Source organism: Seriola dumerili, unplaced genomic scaffold (genome assembly GCF_002260705.1).
Source record: "Seriola dumerili isolate Sdu_G_001 unplaced genomic scaffold, Sdu_1.0 BDQW01000149.1, whole genome shotgun sequence".
Taxonomy (NCBI): domain Eukaryota; kingdom Metazoa; phylum Chordata; class Actinopteri; order Carangiformes; family Carangidae; genus Seriola; species Seriola dumerili.
The window spans coordinates 6404011-6425999 of record NW_019174404.1 but is presented as its reverse complement, the minus strand read 5'-3'; the positions used below and the strand labels follow the sequence as shown (position 1 = coordinate 6425999).

Below are 21989 nucleotides of genomic sequence, written 5' to 3'. Positions count from 1 at the left end.
AGGTGCAGGAAATGACAGAAGAGAGTTCAGGGGTTTGGAATGACAAGAATATGTCCCCTCCTTAATGTGAGATATGGCAGGGAGGGCTGCTGTTGTCATTCTGTTTGTGATGAAAAAATAAAAAATGCAATGTAATATGTTATTAATGAAGGACATTTTTCTTTTATAAACTCGGACTGGGATATGTCAAAATATGTTGAATGTATGTATTGTATAGGTTCAGTGGACAGTGGGTGTCTCTCTTTGTTTTAAGTTATTTATGTGGGGATTTCATATTTTTGTTTGTTGTTTCTGTCTATGAAAGAAGATAGTCAATTGCTTCTGAAAACATTTGTAAGATGATGACGTCAATAAATTAACTTTTAAATTCAAGAGACTGTGTGCGTCTTTGCGCGTGTACGGGAAAGCGAGACCTTGCAAATTTGCAGTATTATGAAAAAATATTTTTTTCATTTCCTCATAACCATCACTTGTTGGTTAATTGCGTTTGATTAAAAAAGTAGGCTAATCACTTTAAGGACATCAATAAATAAAAATATATCGATTCATTTTTCCATGTGTCATCAATAATTCAGCTGCTTCCTACACATTCACTAATGCACGGCTGCATTCCAGCACATCAGCTGTCGTCTCTCTGTAATAAAAGGCGCTGTCAGTGTTTTTTTTTTTCAATGACATCACATCCAAGCGCAAGTTTCCAACATGGCGTCCAGCCGGGTGCCGGAGAGGGAGGTCCAGGAGGGGCCGATGCGCGCTGCGACCGCAAACCTCGACTTCTGCCCCCACAAGTACTCCCTACTCATCATTATCGGAGGGACCGCTCACCTCAAACAGACGGGACACATCAGCAGGGACATTGAACGAGGTACGTTTATTTCCACCCGCCTCTCACAGCTACTGTATGTCATTTTGCTTTTCTCTATGGGCTATATTCCGATTAAAATTCAGATGCCTGCAAGTTCTCGTCGCATAAATCATTGAGGATGTTCCACTGACCCTATTGCGGTGTTTATGTAATTTTATCCACCCTACTGACCGAAGATGCGTCATCTGGCGATGCTCCACCATCAGCATCACCTCACCCCTCTGGGCACGTTATAATTAAAAGCAGTCTGGAGCTGGTGGTTTTGTCTTTCGCATCAGTTTGTCGTTATGTAAGGAGAAGCTTTAGGGGAAATGATGCAGGGCGGACATTCAGTCAACACATAGCCACTTGTAGACGATGTGCCATTACCCACTGTGTGTTTATGTACAGCAGTCACCGTGGAGAGACAGTGGGTAGTAGAGGCAGTTATAATAACGCATTATACAGTCTGTGTTTTACTGTGTGAGTACAGCCATATAGACGTGTATCAGGAAGGGACATTTGAGTGCATAATGTACTATGTAAAAAAGGCTGTAGATAGCTGGGGAAATAGAAACGGAAACATAAGGGCAGATACTGAGAGACATGGTGATATTTATCATCAGCACTGGCCAACCAATATTTCATCACTGCCCGATGACATCAACTTTTCATGAGCTAAGAAAGACAGCAGTGTTTCCAGCTTTGTCCCAGTGCATTTTTAAGGTAATCCGATAGGCTTTTAAATGCTTTATTTAAACGTGTATTTAATAATGCCTCAACTCTCATAAAGAAACACTGAAATCTCCAGTTTATGTTTTTTTCTTTCTTATATATTGTGTCATATGTTGAGATGGCTAATGTAGCCTACATAAAAAAAAACCCATAGCCTATTTGCACAAAATAAAATGTTACATTTTTGTCACAATACAATAACCCATTTCAGAATATTTTAAATCATTACAATGGTTAAACATTGCTAACAGTGTGACGTTTTTAGCAGTAAATCATGTGTATACACTACATGGACAGGCAGCAGTATATTTACAAGTGTTTGGGCGGACTAGAAACCAGGATAGGTGTAATACTGTAGGCACAGTCAAAATGCCCAGATATAGTTCTATTGGATCTGAATTTTCATTGTGTCGGAGGCTAAATTTGATATAAATTTGGTATTTTAATAAAATGTGCTATTTGCAAAGTGAATAATATCTATAGATGATTGAATGTGCATATTACAACTTTTGTTTTGTGAATATTTGGACAGTTATGTATGTATGACAGAGTAAAACCGAATGTTGCACCGTGTGACCAAATGCGTCTTATGTCTCCAGGTGTTCGGTCATGGGACATTGACTTAAAATCCTGTAACCTGAACCTCTACCTGCAAGAATTCCTGTCCCATCACACGGCGTCATTCAAAGGTGCAGGTGAAAATTTTTGTTGATTTTGATGCCCAAACTCTTTGACCTCACAGAAAGCCCCATCTCCATGGTAACCCACCAGCTCAGTGGGTTGGGGGGTCAACAAGGAAGGAAGGAAGGAAAGTGGAGGAGCAGTCGCGTGATTGTTCAGCATGGGTGGGACCTTAGGACAGAAAACAATAGAGAACTGCATCCAGGCTGTGCCACCTCCCTAGCTCTCTGTATGTGTTACAGCCTTTTAGCAGCCTATGCAGAGCCAAGGACAAACAGGGAAAACAGTGAAAAGGCAGACAAACATCAGAGTCAGGCAGTTGTGCAGTAGCTGAGCTGCGGAGTAAGGTGACAAACACAGACGGGAACAGACACATCTCTTTCTAGGGGGGACAAAACGGCAGCCAAGAAGGTTACCTGTACTGTAAGTGGTAAATAGTGAATAAGATGTAGAGCTTACTCTATCTCTGATGTGATTTTTGGTGTCCCTCCAAGGTAAAATGGAGGGAGAGAGGAGGAGGTGACTTACGGGAAGAGTTCGACATTTTGAGGAATTCGCTTATTTGCTTTCTTGCTAAGAGTTGGACAAGGAAATCAATATTGTTACAGTAAATACGGTATGATATGTAGCTGGAGCAAGGAGCTTGTTAGCTTAGCTTGGCATAAAGACTGGAAACAGGGAAACAGGTAGCCTGGTTCTGTCCAGGTGACAAAAGTTTTTACGGAATAAACAAACAAGATATAAAGTCTTGATTAGTGTGCTTGAGAGATACTTGTAGATTTTGTTAGAGCCAGTCCAGCTGTTTCCCTGTTTCCAGGCTTTGTGCTTCGCTAAGCTAATCGGCTGCTGGCTGTAGCTTAATATTTAAACATGTACAGACATGAGAGTGGTACTGATCTTCTCACCTAAATCTTAGCAACAAAACAAATAAACGTATTTCTCAAAATGTCAAGGTATTTATCTAAATTTTGAAGCACAAAGACATTTCACATTTCAGCCTGTGTGAGCTGCAGCTTCCCAAAGCCCAAACTGTAATGCATAAAAATGTGAAATGTGCTATTCAGTGCAATAGTCAATTGTTTTTGCTTCTCTTTGTTTCTAACTTGAAATAAAGACAAAGAAACTTTTGTTCATATTTGGGTCATTATTTTCCAGTTGGCTGTGTTCGCCTCCAGTTCCCCTCAGACTGGATATTCACTGCAGACTGAGTAAACTTGGCATCTCATCCTCAGACAGTCCCTCTGACTCAGCTTTTCCACTCTTCTTCCTTCCTCTTTTTTCAGTCAGTGAGTCAATCACCCGCCCGGTTATCCCACTTCACTTTCTCTTTGACTTCTTTGAGGCCCCCCACCCCCTCAATTTGCTCCTGGCCTCTTGCTCATTGCTCAGATCCGTCAGCTTGCTCCCCATAACCCGCTCTGCTTCCTTCCCCTCGGTTGTCTGCCAGTCTGTCCTATTTCTTCCTATCTTTTGTTTTTCTCTCTGCCTCCTCAGGGCACAAGTGTCTGCGCCACAGCGCCAGAGTGTTGGACACTCAGGTGCTGGTCAGTCCATCTCAGGAACAGGTTCATTCAGAGGTGAGAGGATAAATCCTGGTTTCATTCTGAGACACATTTTTTAAATTATAAAAACTCTGAGGTCTGAAACAAAGCAGGGAACATTATTCTGTTTGCACATTCACAATGATTGCTCTCTTGTACTTTATATTTGAATGCAGCCTAAACAGGAATGTGACAGTCTATAATGATTTTCATGTGATTGCAAATAGTGTCATACAACTTTACTGATGCACTTTCACATGATTTAATTGATTAGAGACATTACTAATATTTCATTTCCATTATCATCCATTCCTAAACTGTTTTCCTTAATAATAAAATATCTGTTTTATATAAAAAAAGTTACAGAGCCGAAGTTGAATGTGGCATCTTAATATTTGTTCAACCAAAGGCCCCAAACCTGAAAAAATATTCAAATTAAAGTGGTGTAAAACAGAGAAAGCAGAAAATACTCACATTTAAGAAGCTGTTACCAGCTAATTGTTGGTATGTTTGCTTGAAATCTCATTCAAATATGTGAGTAATCAATAAAGTTTCTTTTTATTTCAGCTCTAAAATTAATTGTGCATGAGCCTTATATTAAAATATTTTTTCAGATCAAAAAGCCTGTGTTGCTATTTTATTTCTCTCTCTCCCCTATAACCTTTTGTCTTGCTCTACTGCTGTTTTTTGACTTTTGATTGTAAAAATGAGTAAAGTGGCATTACAAAACAACACATCTTACCATCTCTCTGGCCTGCTCAGGTATTTGCTCTGCTGTCGAGGGGGTCGGCTCATAAACTGTTGATCTTGGCTGGCCAGAGCGTGGAGGAGAGTGGAGACCTGCTGTTCCACAGAGGACTGTTCTCGCCACAGCAACTGAAACAAATACTAACGGAGCAGGTAATGCACTATCCCTTCCTGAATAAAACATTATATATTATATAATGTTGTTAAGTCAGTCGCTTGATAAAATCTTGAACATTTACAAGTTTAGGCTTATTTTAAAGCTGCAAGTATCAATTGTTTTCACTATTAATTATTCTGCAGTTTACTTTTTCCTTGGTTTTGTCGATGAAAAGCAAGAAAAAAAACATCAAAACATGCCAATCACATTTCCCAGAGCCGAATGAGTCATCTTCAGTTTGCTCATATTTAAATTATTTAAACACTGTTGTGATTATTTGATTATTTTATCCCTCAGCCAGACCAGTATTTTCTGCTGTGTCTTATTTTACTGCGAAACTCATAGGTCATCATCAGCTTGTGTTTTGAATGTAAATTTAAATGTGACAACAAGATGGTACTGTAGAGTATCGAAGTTTGAGAGTTTAAAGGAGCAATTTTTTTTTCTTTTATAACCTCTTGTCTTGTCAAGACAAGCGACAATCACCACCTTCCACTCATAGCAAGAAACCTTGTTCGGTGGCAGAGAAAACGTACAAATAGCCCCTTAAAGAAAAATCTGACAATCAATCAATCAATCAATCAATCAATCAATCAATCAATCAATCAATCAATCAATTTTTTACGAAAACATATAATATAACAATATAAAAAAGGATAATTTAAATTTGCTTTTACACAATGTTGACTAAGATATGTATCGAGCGAGAGACAATCCTTCTGAACCACCTCAAATCTTATTGACCAACACATATATGAATACCAATACCAATATATCTGTCCCAGCCAGTATGAACTATTGGATGTTGTCTCTATCTTCAGTTCATAGATCAAGAGAGCTCTGCTTCCTCCTGCAAGCTCAGCCTGACCCTCAGCTGTCCCAACATCGGCGAGTGGAGGAAGACCCTCTTGGGGAACCAGCCTCTGCAGGGTCCTTTCACGCTTCACATCAATCCCCCAGAGGTGCTGCCTGCCATGGAGGCCCTGGGGGAATTCACCTCCCTCATCTCCAGTACCCTTTGCCCTCCATCCATGTTTGACCTCCTGCCTCCTCCCACCACCGTCGGTTTCCTCAAGCTGTCCCGTCCCTGCTGCTATGTGTTCCCTGCCGGCCGCGGTGACTGTGCCTTCTTTGCTGTAAATGGGTTCACGGTGCTGGTGAATGGCGGCTCCGACACTCAGGCCTGTTTCTGGAAGCTGGTCCGCCACCTCGACCGTGTTGATGCAGTTTTGTTGACGCACATCGGGACAGAGAACCTGCCAGGTGTTAACACCTTCCTGGAGAGGAAGGTGGCAGAGCTGGAGCTGAGCTCTGATGTCAAAGGTAAGATAAGAATGTTATTTATGACCCTGAATGTAATGAAGAAATGTTGCTTGGATGTTGAGATTTCTCTACAGCCCTCTTTACCTGTTTCATATTAAAACTTCTCATTGTCTGTGTGTTTCTCTGTGACTTTATATTCTTTCATTTGAACAGACGACTTGTCTAAGAGGTTGATCTCCCCTGAGCTTGGAGTTGTGTTCTTCAACGCCCCCGGCAGGTTGCAGGTGGAGCAACAGCCTTGTGAGTGATGCATTAAAACCCACTGTAATACAGTGTAGAAGATAGAACTAAAGAGGGAACATGGGCTTACATCCCTCTTGTTAATCAGATACAAATCAAATATATTTGTATTGCATGATTTTGGATTTTAAAGGACGCTTCTTCCTTCAGTGTTGGTTTAAAGATCCCCTGTGAGTGTGAACAAATATTCAATGTGTCTCACATAAAACACATTTTGTGTATTATTGACAGTTCACAAATGAGTTTAATGTATTTCCTTCCTTCCCAAAGCTGTACATGAAAAAATATTCTTGACCTTTGACACAGTACTTTGCTAAAAAACTCAAGCTCCATTTACTAGGTTTTCTGAAGCGCTCAAACTCATCTCACAGTCTTTTTCAACAGTTGGTTTGCTCAGTTGTTATGGAGATTGTTACCAAAGTTACCAAATATTTTGAAACCTGCAGTGTTTTGCATTTAGGGCTACATAGACAAGCAGCCTCCTTTTCCTGCTGTGTATTGTTGAGACTGAGTTGCCATTTAGTTGTACTTTATTCATTCAGTGTGATTACATCTTCACATCAGCCAGTTGGGAGGTGTGATTATTCTGTTTTATTTTGCCCTAACTGATATGTAGCAGCAGGTGATGTGTCCATCCTGCCATCAATTTTAGTCGACACGGAACCTGCCATAGTGATTTATTTAATAGCAAAGAGTCAAAAAGTCATTTCTGTAAGTCGATTTGCAACAACCAGCTACATCAATCTCATCCGTGCTTGTCACAATTTTTTAGTCATTTTGCTGTGCTATTTTTCATGGATGTTGCTAAGCTAGCTGCAGACCTCTGATTGGTCAACTGTTTCTCCAACTGGTTGGGAAACACATTTTAATAGGCACAACAGCAGATTTAGAGGTCTGGTAACAGGTTACGTAACCACCACCAACTATCAATATGCATTTACCTTACTCCGTAGTTGAATGTTTATCTCATCAGTCACGTACATACGAATGTGCGTACATGTGCATTATTGCATGCCTGCAAGTAGAGCATGAGAAACATCAAAACATTATAAAACATTAGCTAAAATACAAGCTCCTCTGGTAGTGAAAAACTCAACAGGGTACCTTTAACTCATTAGCCCGCTAGATTTCTAAATGGAAAACACAAAGTAATTTGACGACTACTATTATGTAGACTTAAATCTGTCATTCTTCTCCTGTCAGGTGTGGATAATGTACTGAAGAGCACACAACAGGCAGCCCTAACCCTACAGTTGTTAAAGAAGTTAGAGATCAGACCCCAACCAATGTTTCGACCACAAGGAGTCCCCATTGAGCCACTAACCTTGTTCCAGAAGATGGGAGTGGGACAGCTGGATTTGTACATCCTCAATCCTGGCAAAAACAGCCAGGAGTACCAGACGCTCATGCAAAACTGGCCTGATGCAGTGTCATCAGCAACCAAATCCCAAACTCTCCCTCTCCCTCTCACTGCACTGGCCTCGGTGTCTGCCCTGCTTGTGTGGCATCCAGCCTGCCCTCAAGAGAAGGTGGTCAGGGTGCTCTTCCCGGGTGTTACCCCACAGGCGAAGGTGCTGCAGGGGCTAGAGAAGCTGAAGGGCCTGGCCTTCCTCCAAAAACCCACCGTGACAACCGGTGACCTGGAGAGGCTCGGGGAAGACAGGAAGACCAAGAGGACAGAGAGCCAGGACAGTGGCAGGTCACTAGGGAAGGAAACAACATTCAAACATGGAAAAGAAAGAGGGGTGAGAGAAGAGGCATCAGTGAAGGAGAAGGGGAAAGGATTAAATGGAGTTGTAGGAAGAGATGATGATAAAACCAAAATCAAAGAGGTGGGTGTAAAGCAAAAAGCAGCATCGTCTGAGAAGAATATGTCAAAGAAAGGAGGAGGGAAGGATGGGAAGACTGGCAATAAAGATGAGAATAGTATTATGAAGAATGATCAGATGAAAAAGGATGGTCTATCTTCCAAACCAAAGAATGAAAATAAAACTAAGCTCAAAAAGGAAGCAAAAAATGACTCGAAAACAGGGGTGAAGATAACAAGAAAACCACCAGGAAAGGAGGCAAATGATGGCAAGAAGGCACATGTAAACTCTGAATTGCCAAATAAGAACTCAACAAAACCTGATCCTGGCCCTGTGTTAGAAAAGTCAGAGCCGGACTGCCCTGCTACAGAGCAGCAGAATCAAAAACCGGAGAAAGAACATGAAGAGAAACCCTGTGGCTCCAAAGCATCTACCCCTGAGGACATGACAGCTGATTTCCTCAGGCTGCGAGAGGGAACTGAAGGAGAAGAGGCGCAGGAGGGAACAGCAGATGAAGGAGAGCAGAAAAGCAGTGAGTCAGGAAATGAAAAGAGCCTTGGAGATCTGAACAAAGAGACAAGTAATGAAGCTGCTGATGGAGCAGTGGAGGAAGCAGCAGGTGGCGCAGGGATAATGGGAGGAGAGAGTGGTGGTAATGAAGTGAAAAATAAGGCTGGGACTGGAGAGAAAGCTGGTGTAGACATGCAGAAAGGGTCTGAAGACCAGCTTGGATATGCTACCAAACCAGCAAAGGTTGTGGGATTTCCATCTCCCTTGAACAAGATGCCAAAGGACGAGTGCACAGTCCAGCTAGACTTAACCCCGACTGAGTACACTCTCCTAGATGGGGCTTTGAGACACAGCCCTCCCTCAAGATCCTCTCCAGAGAACCAGGCCCCTGTCAGCCCTGATGAGGAGACCGTGGAGCCGGCCTCCCCTGACTCACGGCCCAACAGTGCGGGCCACACTCCTTACTGTCTTTCCCCAGATGATGTGTGGTGCAACAGGGCCACTCTTAGCAGGCTACAGGCCCAGATGGGTAACTTAGAGCCCACTGACGTCAGCCAGTCAAGTGGATCATCCAGACAAAGTGAGGGGCAGCTATGCCACCCCAAAAACACTCCAGAGAGCCACACGAATCCCAGGGAGAAGCATCTAAGTTTCCTTTCTTTGGGTACATTTAAAGAGGGATCTTCAGACCCCTCTCCCTCTGTGGCCACCACCACCACCACCACTACACACTCCATGCCAGCAGAGGTGAGCTCACCTCAGTCCACAGAAGTAGACGAATCACTGTCCATGTCCTTCGAGCAGGGACCAACCAATGTGAGCCAGAGAGAGGGAGAAGACAGTGTTCATCACTCCCACTCCAATGGAGGCCATTTTGTGGGGATGTCTTTACCGATGAAGAAGCCTCCCAGATCTTTAGGTCAAGGTTCAGAGATGGGGCGACCTCCAGCCCCTAACACACTTCATTTTGAGGCGTCACCTCATGATGTGGATCTTTGTCTGGTTTCTCCTTGTGAGTTTAAGCATTTCAAAGCCCCTGACTCCAGCTCAGGTGCCAGTGAACCCTCCAGAGGAGCCTTTCCTACGCATCATCACGGCAGCAACAATAACAATCCTAAGGACACGTCACCCAGTGAGTCAAATGCCCCCGTTTGTACAGAGGACTGTCCGTCCACCACGGCAGATGGAGCTCTGGACTCGGATGAGGATGAGTCGTGCAGTGAGCCGACTAACTCCCCCCATGACCTCTGCACCAGCCAGGCTCTGCCCTCAGACCCTCTTCCAGCCCCTCTCAGGGACAGTCCGCCTCTGCCCCCACATCCTGACGCCTCCATGCCCGTTCCTCAGTCTGAATCTGATGCCCACGGGAAGAGAGCTAAAGCCAGCATCATGCGGGGGAAAAAAACGCCAGGGGTGAGTTTGACTTATTAGCATAAAAGAAAACGACGTCCGTGTTAATATAATGTATGAGCTCGTGTATTTAGGCTAAATTTGTTGGATGATAAATAGTTTTATTGTGGCTGCAATCAAGACTAACTTCAGAATAACAGAGTTTTCATCAAGAAGTCAGTATTGGTCGTAGTTGAAAAGTTTAAGCTATTAAAAGGAATACTTTGATATTTTGGGAGGGGCTCCCAGCCAAGAAATATTCCTGAAAACAACTCCCTATAAAACAGCATGTTTTTTTTTTGACAGATTAAACAAACATAATAGAACGTGTTAATTAGCGAGCCTGAGCGGTGAGGTGAATGAATGTTTCCCCGTGTTTCTAGTCATTGTGCTAAACTAACCAATACACTGGAAGCAGCTATAATGGTAATGACTGGTATGACATTTACAACATTTTGACACGTAGCAGTTTTCGACTGGGTCAGGCCTACGACAGGTAAAGTTGTAAAGTAAGGTTTAAAGTTGAAGCATTCTATTTTGATACAAGCAAGAAAATAATAGTGTTTCACCACTTTTCAATTCACATCTTAGAATTAATTTTTGCATTTCTGTACTATTTTTGCCTACAAACAGCATACCTTCTGTGCATGCACAAAAATTACACAAATTAGAAAGTAGACATTTTTTACTTCATACTACTACTACTACTTTATAATGAATTTTGAGTCACATATTTGCTAAATGATTATGAATAGGATTAGCATAAAATTCTCATGGCTGTAATTTTTTTAATGTTATCAGGTTATTGAGGGCTCCCAGAAATCAGGCTCAGGAAAAAGCAAGACAGGGAGCCAAAGTGGAGTCACAAAAGGGAATGTTTCTTCCACTCGCACGCCTTCCTCCAACAGCCGCTCAGCTCCGGCAAAATCCTCATCCAACCCAGGTACAGATGTTTCTACTCTTCTCTTTTTTTTTTCCTGTTCCATTTGGCATCACCATTTTCAAGCAGCACTTTCTCCCCTCCCCTCTGTCACAGGCTCTAAGTCTACCTCTGCTGGTGAAGTCAGCGTGTACGTGGACCTGGCCTACATCCCCTCTGGAGCCTCGTCTTCAACAGTCAGTGTGGACTTCTTCAGGTGTGTTCGCTCCTCCTGCTACATCATCAGTGGCGACAGTCCAGAGAGGGAGGAACTAATGAGGCAAACACTGGATGCCCTACTGGATGCAAAGATATCCTGGCCTGACACTATGCAGGTAGACACACACACACACACACACACACACACACACACACACACACACACACACACACACACAATTAGATTCATGCACAATACAACAAATATCGCATGATGTTGGTGGGTCTCTTACATTGCAATTCCCTCCAGAAGAAAGAAATCAGCAGTCAAACTTGTCTTAATCTTGAAAGCCTATTATTTATAATTCCCAAATTAAATGAGATTCAAAGATGTTTTTCACACCAGAAGTTTTGACTGGACATAGCAGGAAAAGCACAGATGGAACTAATAATATTAATAATGGCTGTGTTCCAGGAAACACTGCAATGCAGCAGTTGATAATGTTATTAACTGTACAACTGCCTGACTCTAGTTTCTAGTTTCACTCAACATTTTATCCCCTGATCATATGTGACCCCCAGTCTGGGAGTTACTGGGCTACTGGATTTATCGGATACCTTTCGGCCAATCAGAAATGAATCAGAATGTGTGGCTGTGGTATATATGAATAGAAAAATAAAGCAGTTTCCATGGAGCAAGAGATGCTGGTAAATACAAAATGAGCATCAGTAGTAGGCTAATAAAAAAATTAACCACAAATGTTTTCACCGCACAGTATGTGATCAACTCACAGATAAGGATGTATAATTCTCGACCATGTATTTTGATGGGCTGAGGGTACATTCACCTCCACGAACATTTGTGGTTTCTTCTCTCTTGCATGGTATAGATGAATTTATAAAACTTCCTATTGTTCCCCCCTCACAGTGTAAAGACAATCATAAATGGTGGGAAAATAACCTGTTCTTCAGGGGGTGTTTAAAGTTCAAAGCCAGGTTAATATTAATGGGATGACCGTGACAAACAGCATATGTCTTTCAGAATGACGCAACCACAAACATCACTGCCTTACAGCACAGTTTCTAATTTGCATTTGGTGAAAATGCTGTAAAAAATGGCTACATGGTTCTGTAAATTCCCTAAAAAATTGTTTTGTGTCAATGGCAAAACAGCAAATTTCTTTTTCTTGCTAGACAACTTCTGCCGTGTTCATCATTGTTGAATTGTTCTTTTTTTTTTTGGTGCATCAAAAGGCATACCCACAACCACAGGGATCCTGAAGCATGTAACTCATAGTTCGTAAGGAAATCTGCTCAGAGCTTTCCACCAAACTGCAACCTACTCATAATTTTCTGCAGATACTGGAATCATCTAAAAAATGTGTGCAAATCCAAACTGTGTGCAATTTCTTAATTCATCTTACCTTTTCTCTGTGTCTCAAGGTGACAGTGATCCCTACCTTTGAGTCAGCGTCAATGCAGGAGTGGTACCAGCAGACCCTGGACAGACAGAGGGAGCTGGGCCTCACTGTCCTGGGATCCAACAGCACTGTTGCCATGCAGGACGAGACCTTTCCTGCCTGCAAGATAGAGTTCTGAGGCATGCATGTGAGATGCAGAGGTGGAGGGTGAATATGAGATTAAGGATGGAAATGTGCGCGTGAGAGAGACAGAAAGAGTCTGGAGCTAAGAGTTACAGAATTAGAGAGTTAGAAACAGAGATTATGGGGCAATAAAGGAAATATGGTGCCCCTTACTGCACGAAAATGACCGAATGGGTAATTAAATGGGGTATTCACTCCATCCCTTCCTGGTTTTCACTTCTTTTTGGGCTTCTTTTGCATCAAAGAGCCCTTGTTTCTCTTCATCCATGGAGAGCATACATCCCTGTGGGGAGTACTGCATGATTTTTTTCGACCAATGACCCTGTGTCAAACAGGAGAGGAGATCACACTGGCTGTGAGAGAAGCATGTCGGGCTGCAAACATGTAGATCCACATGAAAGTCGATGTTGTAGATTAGTCAAAATAGTTAGCACACAAGGGGTTAAAGGCACTATGTGTGGGATTGTTTTCTCAATACGTGAAGCGCTGAGAAGTGACTGTGACAGCAGCCTGTGCTACAGTATGTGTCTGGGTCTATTTAGCTGCTTTTAATGCTACATTACATACAAGTCCCACCTGAGGGGAATTGAAGGATCATTTAGCTAATCCAACAGCTCGAGATATTCCAAAATGGCAAGATTGTGCAAACTTTCGTTCGTTAAAGCATTGTTTGCATTGTGTTTCATTTACTTACTAAAGTTCACAGTATATGGCCAGATATTTGTTGTGAGCACTGTGAGCAGATATTGAGGTGAGCTGTGTGCCGTGTGTTGTGCCTGCTTTAAAAAGTATTGCGCCACTGTGGCTGTGACTGCCGAGCAAACAGACGCTGATGTGTCCGGCTGTTAGTGAGTGATAATCGTGTGAGATTACTGAATCTGAGTGTGCAAAAACAAATCTGTCAGAAGGGATTAGAGCACCAGATTAAATTTAATATCATTACAGCAATCATTTTATTAAGTATGGTTCTGTAATTGTAATCCATTACAAGTGCTTATAATCATGCTAATCAGGAATCAGACTGCAAATGCTTTTGCAGACTTATGTGTTGACTTGTTATCCAACTCAAAAAAAAAAAAACTTATAAAACTTTAATGTAATGACATGTATATTGATTGTGAATATGATGGATATGATCATACATTATATTGTAGACAAATATTTTGCACAGCATCACATGAGGGTTTATTCGCAGTGGGTGTTTATGAGTTTTCCAATTTGTAGTATGTAAATAAGAATAAATTAACAAAACAAACTAATGTTATTTATAATTGGAGCCAAAGTAATCCTGGAAATGAAATGAAAATAAATTAATTACTTAACAACACACATAAAAATTTATTTTATCTGTACATAATTTCCTAATAAATTCCCACAAGACATGGTTCAATTGATACATTTCCAATTAATTGTTAGCATAAAGTTGGACATGCAAAAATGTCAAATTTGTGTACAGGCAAGCATACAATTTAACAGATATAAAGAGTAATTTTTTAATAATAAATGAGTGTTTACTTGGATTTAAGTAGAGCAAAAGAATTTTCTCTGGATATATATAACTGCTTGTATCCTCAAGACAACTAACTAAACCAACTACACTCTAGCGTCTCTGTAATTTTTACCGAATTTCAGGTTTAGACCCAGTATATTTTAATTGCAATTTCAAGTAATCAGTAATCTTTAATGTAGTAGATTACATTTTAACCTCTCTAGACCCGTCTGTCTGTTTTCCTTCCTCTATCCTTTCATCCCAGTCTGGATGTCGAAGAATAGATCTCATACGGTGGGATGTATAAGAAATCACTATTTAAACTATGATTGCCTTTTTAGCTACTTATTTGCCACATAAATGTGAATGTGACTGTGGCATACTGTTTCCTCAAGACCAAAGCATGAGATCAAAAAGCCCCCATTGACCATTTTCCTCTCCATCTAAATGCTGCCTACAAATACAAAAAATGTCATTTTCATTCAATATCTCTAAATTATCTGAAAGATATTTTGTAGTTATATAAACCCACTGTTCATCTTTTATCGTGAACTTGTATCACCTTTGAGAATAATGCAAATTAGTTTTATTTTGTGCAATCAATTTACTTTCTTTTTTTTTTTTAAATCACTTTCTAAAAAAAGGTGCATATGGAATTAAACTTTTCACATGTTGTCCAACCCATATCAACGCTAATGAATCCCCACATAGTTTACACACACCTTAATGCAGATTGAATGAGTCATTGGGATTTGAAGGTTCAACTAGATCTGTAATCGTGGCCAACAATTACTTGAACCCCACAGTAGCCAAGTGAATTGTAACTATATGTATGTGTCCCGCATGTATGGAATCCTGTATGTACTGTATGTTGTTTCATTCATGATATTCATGAAGACAGAGAGCAAAGCATTGTGGGAAAGCAGAGGCAAAGAGGGGGGGCTGAATTTAAGAACGTCACTGCTGGGATGAACATTGAGAAACTTTTGCTTTGTAATTGTCTGTAAGTACATACAATGTCAAAATATGTGGGTTTGTGGGGGCTGGGAATAATGTATCAATAAAGAATGTGCATCACTGTTAAAAAATGTCAGTTGCGCGTCAAATAGAAATGCAAATTCTTCAGCAATGCAGCCGTGTGGATATTGATAAAAAATGATGAATGTGCTGCAGCTCAAAACCTATGTCATTGCTATCTAGGGGTCCACGAAGTGGATGCAGGGAAAGCAGGGTGAGGGATTTTATAATGTGATGATGATGAAGATACATAGTAAATAGAGCACATTTCATCTAACCTGTAAAGAGATAACTGGTGTCATTTCTTTACCATTGAGTTGACTATAATCATTCGGTCCATTTGCTATTTGCAGCCATGGTATATTCTACATGTGGGCTATACTCAGTTGGCAGTTATCTTCATTAGTCATGTACAGTCACTGGAACAGTCAACTCGTCTCTTACAAGTGGTAATAGGAATATGTCATAATGCACAATATATACTAAAAAAGTTAAAAGGTTACAAGGTTTATTTATTTATCATTTGACACAGGGTTGTACAACAAGATGATACTCCAGTTTTTTTTAATTACATTTTATTTATTCACGCATTTACAGTATATAATTTTGTTTTGGTGAGTAGCATAAAGGGAACGACAGCTAGTACTTCTCCATATACAACGTTATAGTAAGTATCCAGTCAGAGATTACATAAATATTAACATAGATAATAACATTGTTAATGTTGTGACGTTAGACTCAGTGTCATATTTTAGAAAAGATGTTTATTCAGAAAGAATAAATGAAAAATCATTATGCAAACATACAATTTTTCTGCCAAAATGAGTTATCATGCATAAATACAAGTGTACATAATTGTAAAAGAAAAGGCCATTCTTTCACAACAATATACATTACACCTCATCCTAGAGGAACTCCCTGGTGGGAAGCACCAATACATCATTTCTTAACAAAGCAAATATCAACACCAACAGCCATACTATCAAAGACCTTAACCAGGTTTTGCCACTTCATATCTTACAGTCGTTAAAAGTAGTGTAAGTTACTTAAAAGCTCATAGAAGACGGTGTGCTCTTATTTTGAAAAGTGAAATTGACGTCATCGGCAGGAGATCACTTGTTTCCCGAAACTTGCTGGCCACAAATGTTTTTTTCGCTTCACAAATACAACGTTGATTCACAAATGTCTGTTTGAAAGTTGTAAATGTTCCGAAGATATTCACAAATGCTTTTCATTTATTTGTAAATTAATTGACTGTATTCACAGATGTTTTTATTCGTGGAATTAGTTTGTGTATTTGCTTGTATATTTGCAAGATTTCTTTTTTTGAGTTTTCAAATTTGTTTTTTTTTTTTATTTATACCAAACATCTCCATCTCCAAAAAGCTTTCAGTTGTATTATTATATTATGTAATGTTATGTTGTGTTATGGTATGTTATATCTGTAGATCCCTCCAGTAGTAAACACGAAGCCCGAGGTCATAGTTAAAAGCGAGGTTTATTTTCTGTACCACACCAACCCGTGATAACTGGGTTTAAAGAAAGAGAAAAAATAATCAATAAACAAGAAATGCATGTATGTGTGTTCTGTGTACAATTTATGCCCCGACAGCTACAACGGGCAGCATGCAGCGTGTAGCATAAAACACACACATCTTTACGGTATAAATGAATTTCAAACAAAACATACCTCGTAGGCTGCGTGTACTGAAGAGGGCTGATCATTTCTTCGTTACCTTGTCTTTGTCCTTCTTCATGTAAATCATATCACTTCATACAGTTTTTATTCACTTTAGCTGCAGCTCATCTGTCCTGCATCCCTTCTTCGGTACTTCCATTGCAAGGTGTGCATTTTAATTAACTACCGTGCGGAACACCGGAGCGGCAACGGCCAGTTCCGCCTCCAGGATCACTAACAGCAGAACAAAATAACCAGAACCGAAACTGACAATGTGAGGCAGTAACAATATCCCTTTCTTTGTCTTTGTCTTGCCTCACCAAATAATAAAAAAGTGCAACTCAATTCTCAGAGCAGTCTTACTTCACTTCAGCACCGTGCTGACCTTGGTTATTTTTTTATGTGCTACATATTTCCAAAGGACGAGACCATCCTCACAGTTTGAATCCAGATTCACTTCTGTTTGAATCACAGCGGTCTGCTGCGTATTTACCGCATCACTTTTTTCTACTGCAGGTGAGTTTGATCTACAGGACATCTACATCTAGCTGCATCCACAGTATTCAGATAAAACAGATGTTTGTCGTAGGTCAGATTTTTGTTTAATCACTTCATTTTAATTTGTTGGGGACTTTGATCACGTTACTTTCGCTTTCAGTGTGAGGCTATTTTTCCCCACTTAAGGCAACGCCATCCATTTTATCTTGATATATTTTTAGCAGCCGAACGTTTTTATGAGTTTGAACGATCTTTGCTTCAGTGTTCAGGGTGTGAAGGAAGAATAAGTTGGAAACATCTATTCACCGAGGTAAAACTGAGCCTAGACCCTCTTATCTACCATTTTATCTGTGTCATATGATACAATACAAACCCTTTATCAGACTTACTCTCTGTTACAGCCATGAAGTCTGCACACTGTAAAAGCTGCAACCTACATTATTTGGCATAAATAACAATTCGAGGTTGTTAGGTCTTAGAAAAACTTAAAATATCAGCATTTATGGTACAAATTGGAATTGGCACTTGGCAGCACAATGCCCCTGAGCTGAGCTTTCATAAAGATGAGGCTTGACACAATAAATCATTAAAAAAAGGGAACCCATGCTCATTTAGAACATTACCAAAAATTCAAGTGGGAACAGCATAGTTACTTTGACTCATATTAAATAACATGTTACTCTAACTTGTAATGAGTTAACAGAAGTAAAAATTTAAAGTAGGATAAACTCAAGGCCTAAACTTAAGAGATCAAGTTAAATGACTCAAGATTTTACTGCAGTTTGTAATAGAAGTCTACCATAATATCTTATCCTTGTGCTGCATCCTCAGGTTTGTATCCTCCGCCATGTCTGTGGTCACGTCCGGCCTGTCTAAGGATCAGCAGAAGAAGCTGCACTCTCTCCTCGGTCATGTCAAACTCCACCTGCTCTACAAAGCCAGCATCCACGGCTTCACTGCCGCTGCTTTCCACGCCCACTGTGACAGACAGGGGCCCACCGTCATCACCGCCTACAACGCCACTGGGTTTGTTTTTGGAGCTTACACCTCTAAAGACTACACCCAGTGCCAAGAGGGCATCAGTGATGAGCAGGCTTTCCTCTACAGCATCAGTGCAGGGGAAGACAAGCCGCTGAGGGTGGGGGGTATCAGCGGACAGTGTGCTTTCACTGATGTATCAACTGGTCCAAATTATGGTGCTTTGGTGTTCCTGCATGAGGACAAACCTCACTTACTGTCCAACCCAGGGACGGGCTTCGTCTTTCAGGCAGCAGCGATGCATGGAGAAGACTTAGCGCTGACTGAGTTTGAAGTGTATCGAGTTGAAGGTGTGTAAGCACTTTCTCTTATCAAATATGGAAGGTGCCTTTAAAACATTGGGTTATGCTTTCAGAAACAGACAATCTTTTCACAATTCATGCATGAATTTTGCATTATTTCACATGTCTAACAAACGTGATTGATGTTTTTAAATTGAATTAGGCAAATATATGATAAAACAATGGAAGTAAATACAGACTAAGAATGGTATTGTCTCAGTTAAGCTAAATGAAGTGAATGAATATTGATGACTAGAATGAAATAAGCCAACAATAAATGTGTTCCCTGCAGGTTTGGGAGATCTCCTGGCCAAACCCTGGAGGAACATCCAGTGGACTGCAGAGTATGTAGAAGCACACAGCACATTGTCTTAATCTGCAAGCTTAGACAAACATGTTGAATTAATTTCCTTGCTCATAAAACATTTGAGAAGCAGATTTTTACATCTTAAATCTTAAAGCTATATGTAGACCTATGCTCACTCACATTCTTCTTCTTCACCGCCTTTATTGGCACACTGCTGCATCCCCACAGGCAGCTACCGATCAGTGAAATGGCATGAAACCTAAAAAACGACTGTGTGCCCACGCGTGCATGATACAAACAAAATGGGAACTGTCTTGTAAAAATATTGCTCTATATCACCACTATAGGTCTAAAACTCCACATCCCACCTTTAAAGGAGCTATTTGTAGGTTCTGCTATTGCTACATAGCCAGTGTTACCATTAACAGCTGTTTACTTACCAGTCTTCACCCATCATTGCGTTTACAAGACAAGAGGTTATAATCAACCCTCTGAGCAGGTTTAAAGGTTTAACTTCTCACCTTGCTGCAGTGATGTGGGTGTAAATGTGGTCTGTATCATTTCTGTTTCCTCTAGAAGAAGGCAGCAGTCGATGAAGGTCATCCGGAGCTATCAGTCTTGCATCAAAACAGTTCATCAAGCCCGGGTGTTGTTGGTGGGTCCAGTTGGGGCTGGTAAATCCAGCTTCTTCAACTCCATCAACTCAGCGTTTCGAGGCAACATGACGTCCCAGGCCATCGCTGGTACTGCAGGGAAGAGTGTGACCACTCAGGTACTGGAAAAAAAAGTTTGATTCGTTGTACTACTGATATGTTAAAGGGGACATTTGCCCATTTTGTTTGCTGCAACCTAATCATCGGCCATTAATTCATGAATCAAGAAGTAAGAAAATACCTGAAAAACTGTCGCATGGTGTTGGTCATATAAGGGGTTTCAGTTCCTCAACTGCTTGTAGTATGAACTATACATTATGTCCCATTAAATTACATTTCATGTCTTTAGTTTCGCACCTACACCATCAAGGCAGGGAAAGGTGGTGAAGCTGTTCCTCTGGTCCTGTGCGACACAATGGGGCTTGAGGAAAATGCTGATGCTGGTTTGGACATTGAGGACTTAGTCAACATCTACAAGGGTCACGTCAAGGATCGCTACCAGGTCTCCCATATAACTACCGGCCTACTTGCCTCCATCTTTAAGTAACTGATTTCATCTTAGAAATGTAGGCTACTTAGTGATTAATAATAGATTTTTTATTTCTCTTTCAGTTTAGTCCCTCTGCTCCTCTCCTGGAGAGCGCTCCGGGCTACAAGAAGCATGTGACCCTCAATGACAGGATTCATTGTGTGGTTTATGTAATGGACACCTGCAAGGTCTCTCTCCTTACCCAGAAAATGCTGGACAAGTTTGCCGCCATCCGTAAAAAGACCAACCAGCTGGGTTAGCAGATGTTATTTCCACTGTATTGATGTGCATCTTGATAATTTCATGTTAAATATTGTTTGTTTTACAAATATAGATTTATATGTTACACATTTTTAACATAATACAACAGCAGTAGTCTCTATTTGATTTCACCCTGCACAAGTATAATTCCTTTGCTGTTGCGTTCAAGTTTTCATCTTATCATCTCCTCATCTATTCTTCTGTTCTGGTTTCTTTCCTCTTCTGATCTCTTACAGGTATTCCTCAGATACTTCTGATGACCAAAGTAGACGAGGCATGTCCGCTAGTGGCAGAAGACTTGAAGAATGTTTATCGCAGTGTTTACATCCAGAGGAAGGTAACACTTTTACACTCAAATACTAAATTAAGTGCCAACTTTTTGCTGGTGCTGGTAACTTAATCCACGTGCATTTGTCTTGCTGTCTTCCAGGCACGGGAGCTGAGTGAGTCTCTGGGCATCCCCTTGTCCTGCGTGCTGCCGGTGAAGAACTACAGTGAGGAGCTGGAGCTGGACCAGGACACTGACATATTGCTCTTTACTGCAGTGGAGCAGATGCTGAACTACGCAGACAGCTTCTTCGAGAACCAGGATATTGAAGATCCCGAGGCGACTGATCAACTGGAGCTCTACAGATCCAACAGTTATCAACACCCCGTCTTAGCGGAACGCACTGAACATAATGTTGTTTGAAAGACAGAACATTGTCATTTATCCAAAACCTTTTGAATTCAAACTAATGAGTCTGTTGACCAAATAAATTTAATGAAAGGTTGTTATCTTTGTCAATTTCTATGTAGTTGTTTTTACTTGTCAGGAGCATAACAACAACTAAAGACAAAATAATTAAAGTATGCCTAAATATTGTCCCATGTGACTCATCTTTTTAAGACAACATAGATTAAAAATCTAGAAAACAAGATATTAAATGGATTTTGAAGTGAGATTATTTTGTCAACTTTTAGTTTCAGATATCAGAGACATCAGGAAATTGAACCCGTTCATACTTTTTGCTGTATATTTTTGCTGAACCTTAAAAGCCACTTCAGTTATTCTAGTTGAGGCATATTTTTTGCTGTGAAGATCAAAGGAGGCTTTTTGTCACATGCGAACACTTTCAATTTGATTAACTTTTATTGCATTTGCTTGAAGAGCCTGAAGAACAAAAAGTGCGTAACTGTCAAAATATTTTGGACCGTATGACTTCAAACTCCTGTGACTTTTAGTTTCACATTGAGGTTACAGACTTTTCTTTCTCTCAGTTATCCACTAGGTGTCAGTCATAATTTCATAATGACTGGTGGTCATTTATGGAAACTTGGGACGTTATGAAAACAGGAGGATCATGTTGCACAACTGTTTCCAACTTATTCAAGAAGCTTCTTTTTTTTTTTTTTTTAATCTTTCAGTTGAATTTTATTGATGAATTTCTAGATAATCAGATGTTTTTCTGCACTGTAATTTCACACAATAAGTCAGAATGACAAAGCAAATGCACTTCTATATTTTGAAAAGTCATGACTCAATGTAACCACACTAATAAACCCGCATGACAAATTGAAGTTCTGGTATTTTTTTTTTTG

The 21989-nt window shown here is 40.5% G+C and overlaps 2 protein-coding genes across 2 annotated transcripts; both read left to right on the top strand.

Moving 5' to 3' along the window:
• The first annotated feature begins 727 nt into the window (after positions 1–727).
• On the top strand, positions 728–14780 carry LOC111226143 (microtubule-associated protein 1S-like). Its single transcript, XM_022751243.1, has 10 exons — positions 728–865; positions 2179–2274; positions 3755–3837; positions 4564–4701; positions 5527–6028; positions 6182–6268; positions 7472–9999; positions 10777–10918; positions 11012–11229; positions 12497–14780. Exons 1-10 carry the CDS (start codon positions 748–750, stop codon positions 12650–12652), a joined length of 4068 nt encoding a protein of 1355 aa, XP_022606964.1. The 5' UTR covers positions 728–747; the 3' UTR covers positions 12653–14780.
• A 2312-nt stretch (positions 14781–17092) lies between these two features.
• Positions 17093–21968, top strand: LOC111226141 (interferon-induced protein 44-like). Its single transcript, XM_022751241.1, has 8 exons — positions 17093–17357; positions 18171–18667; positions 18951–19002; positions 19542–19737; positions 19968–20120; positions 20231–20402; positions 20645–20745; positions 20839–21968. The coding sequence occupies exons 2-8, from the start codon at positions 18187–18189 to the stop codon at positions 21097–21099; spliced, it is 1416 nt and encodes a 471-aa protein (XP_022606962.1). The 5' UTR covers positions 17093–17357; positions 18171–18186; the 3' UTR covers positions 21100–21968.
• Positions 21969–21989: the final 21 nt, after the last annotated feature.

Bases quoted from the DNA above. Each gene is read 5' to 3' on its own strand.
- LOC111226143 (XM_022751243.1), top strand. From the start codon at position 748: ATGCGCGCTGCGACCGCAAACCTCGACTTCTGCCCCCACAAGTACTCC. The intron at 3,838-4,563 runs GTGAGAGGATAA...TGGCCTGCTCAG, and splicing joins AGGAACAGGTTCATTCAGAG to GTATTTGCTCTGCTGTCGAG. The intron at 6,269-7,471 runs GTGAGTGATGCA...TTCTCCTGTCAG, and splicing joins GCAGGTGGAGCAACAGCCTT to GTGTGGATAATGTACTGAAG.
- LOC111226141 (XM_022751241.1), top strand. From the start codon at position 18,187: ATGTCTGTGGTCACGTCCGGCCTGTCTAAGGATCAGCAGAAGAAGCTG. The intron at 18,668-18,950 runs GTGTGTAAGCAC...TGTTCCCTGCAG, and splicing joins TGAAGTGTATCGAGTTGAAG to GTTTGGGAGATCTCCTGGCC. The intron at 19,738-19,967 runs GTACTGGAAAAA...TCATGTCTTTAG, and splicing joins GGAAGAGTGTGACCACTCAG to TTTCGCACCTACACCATCAA.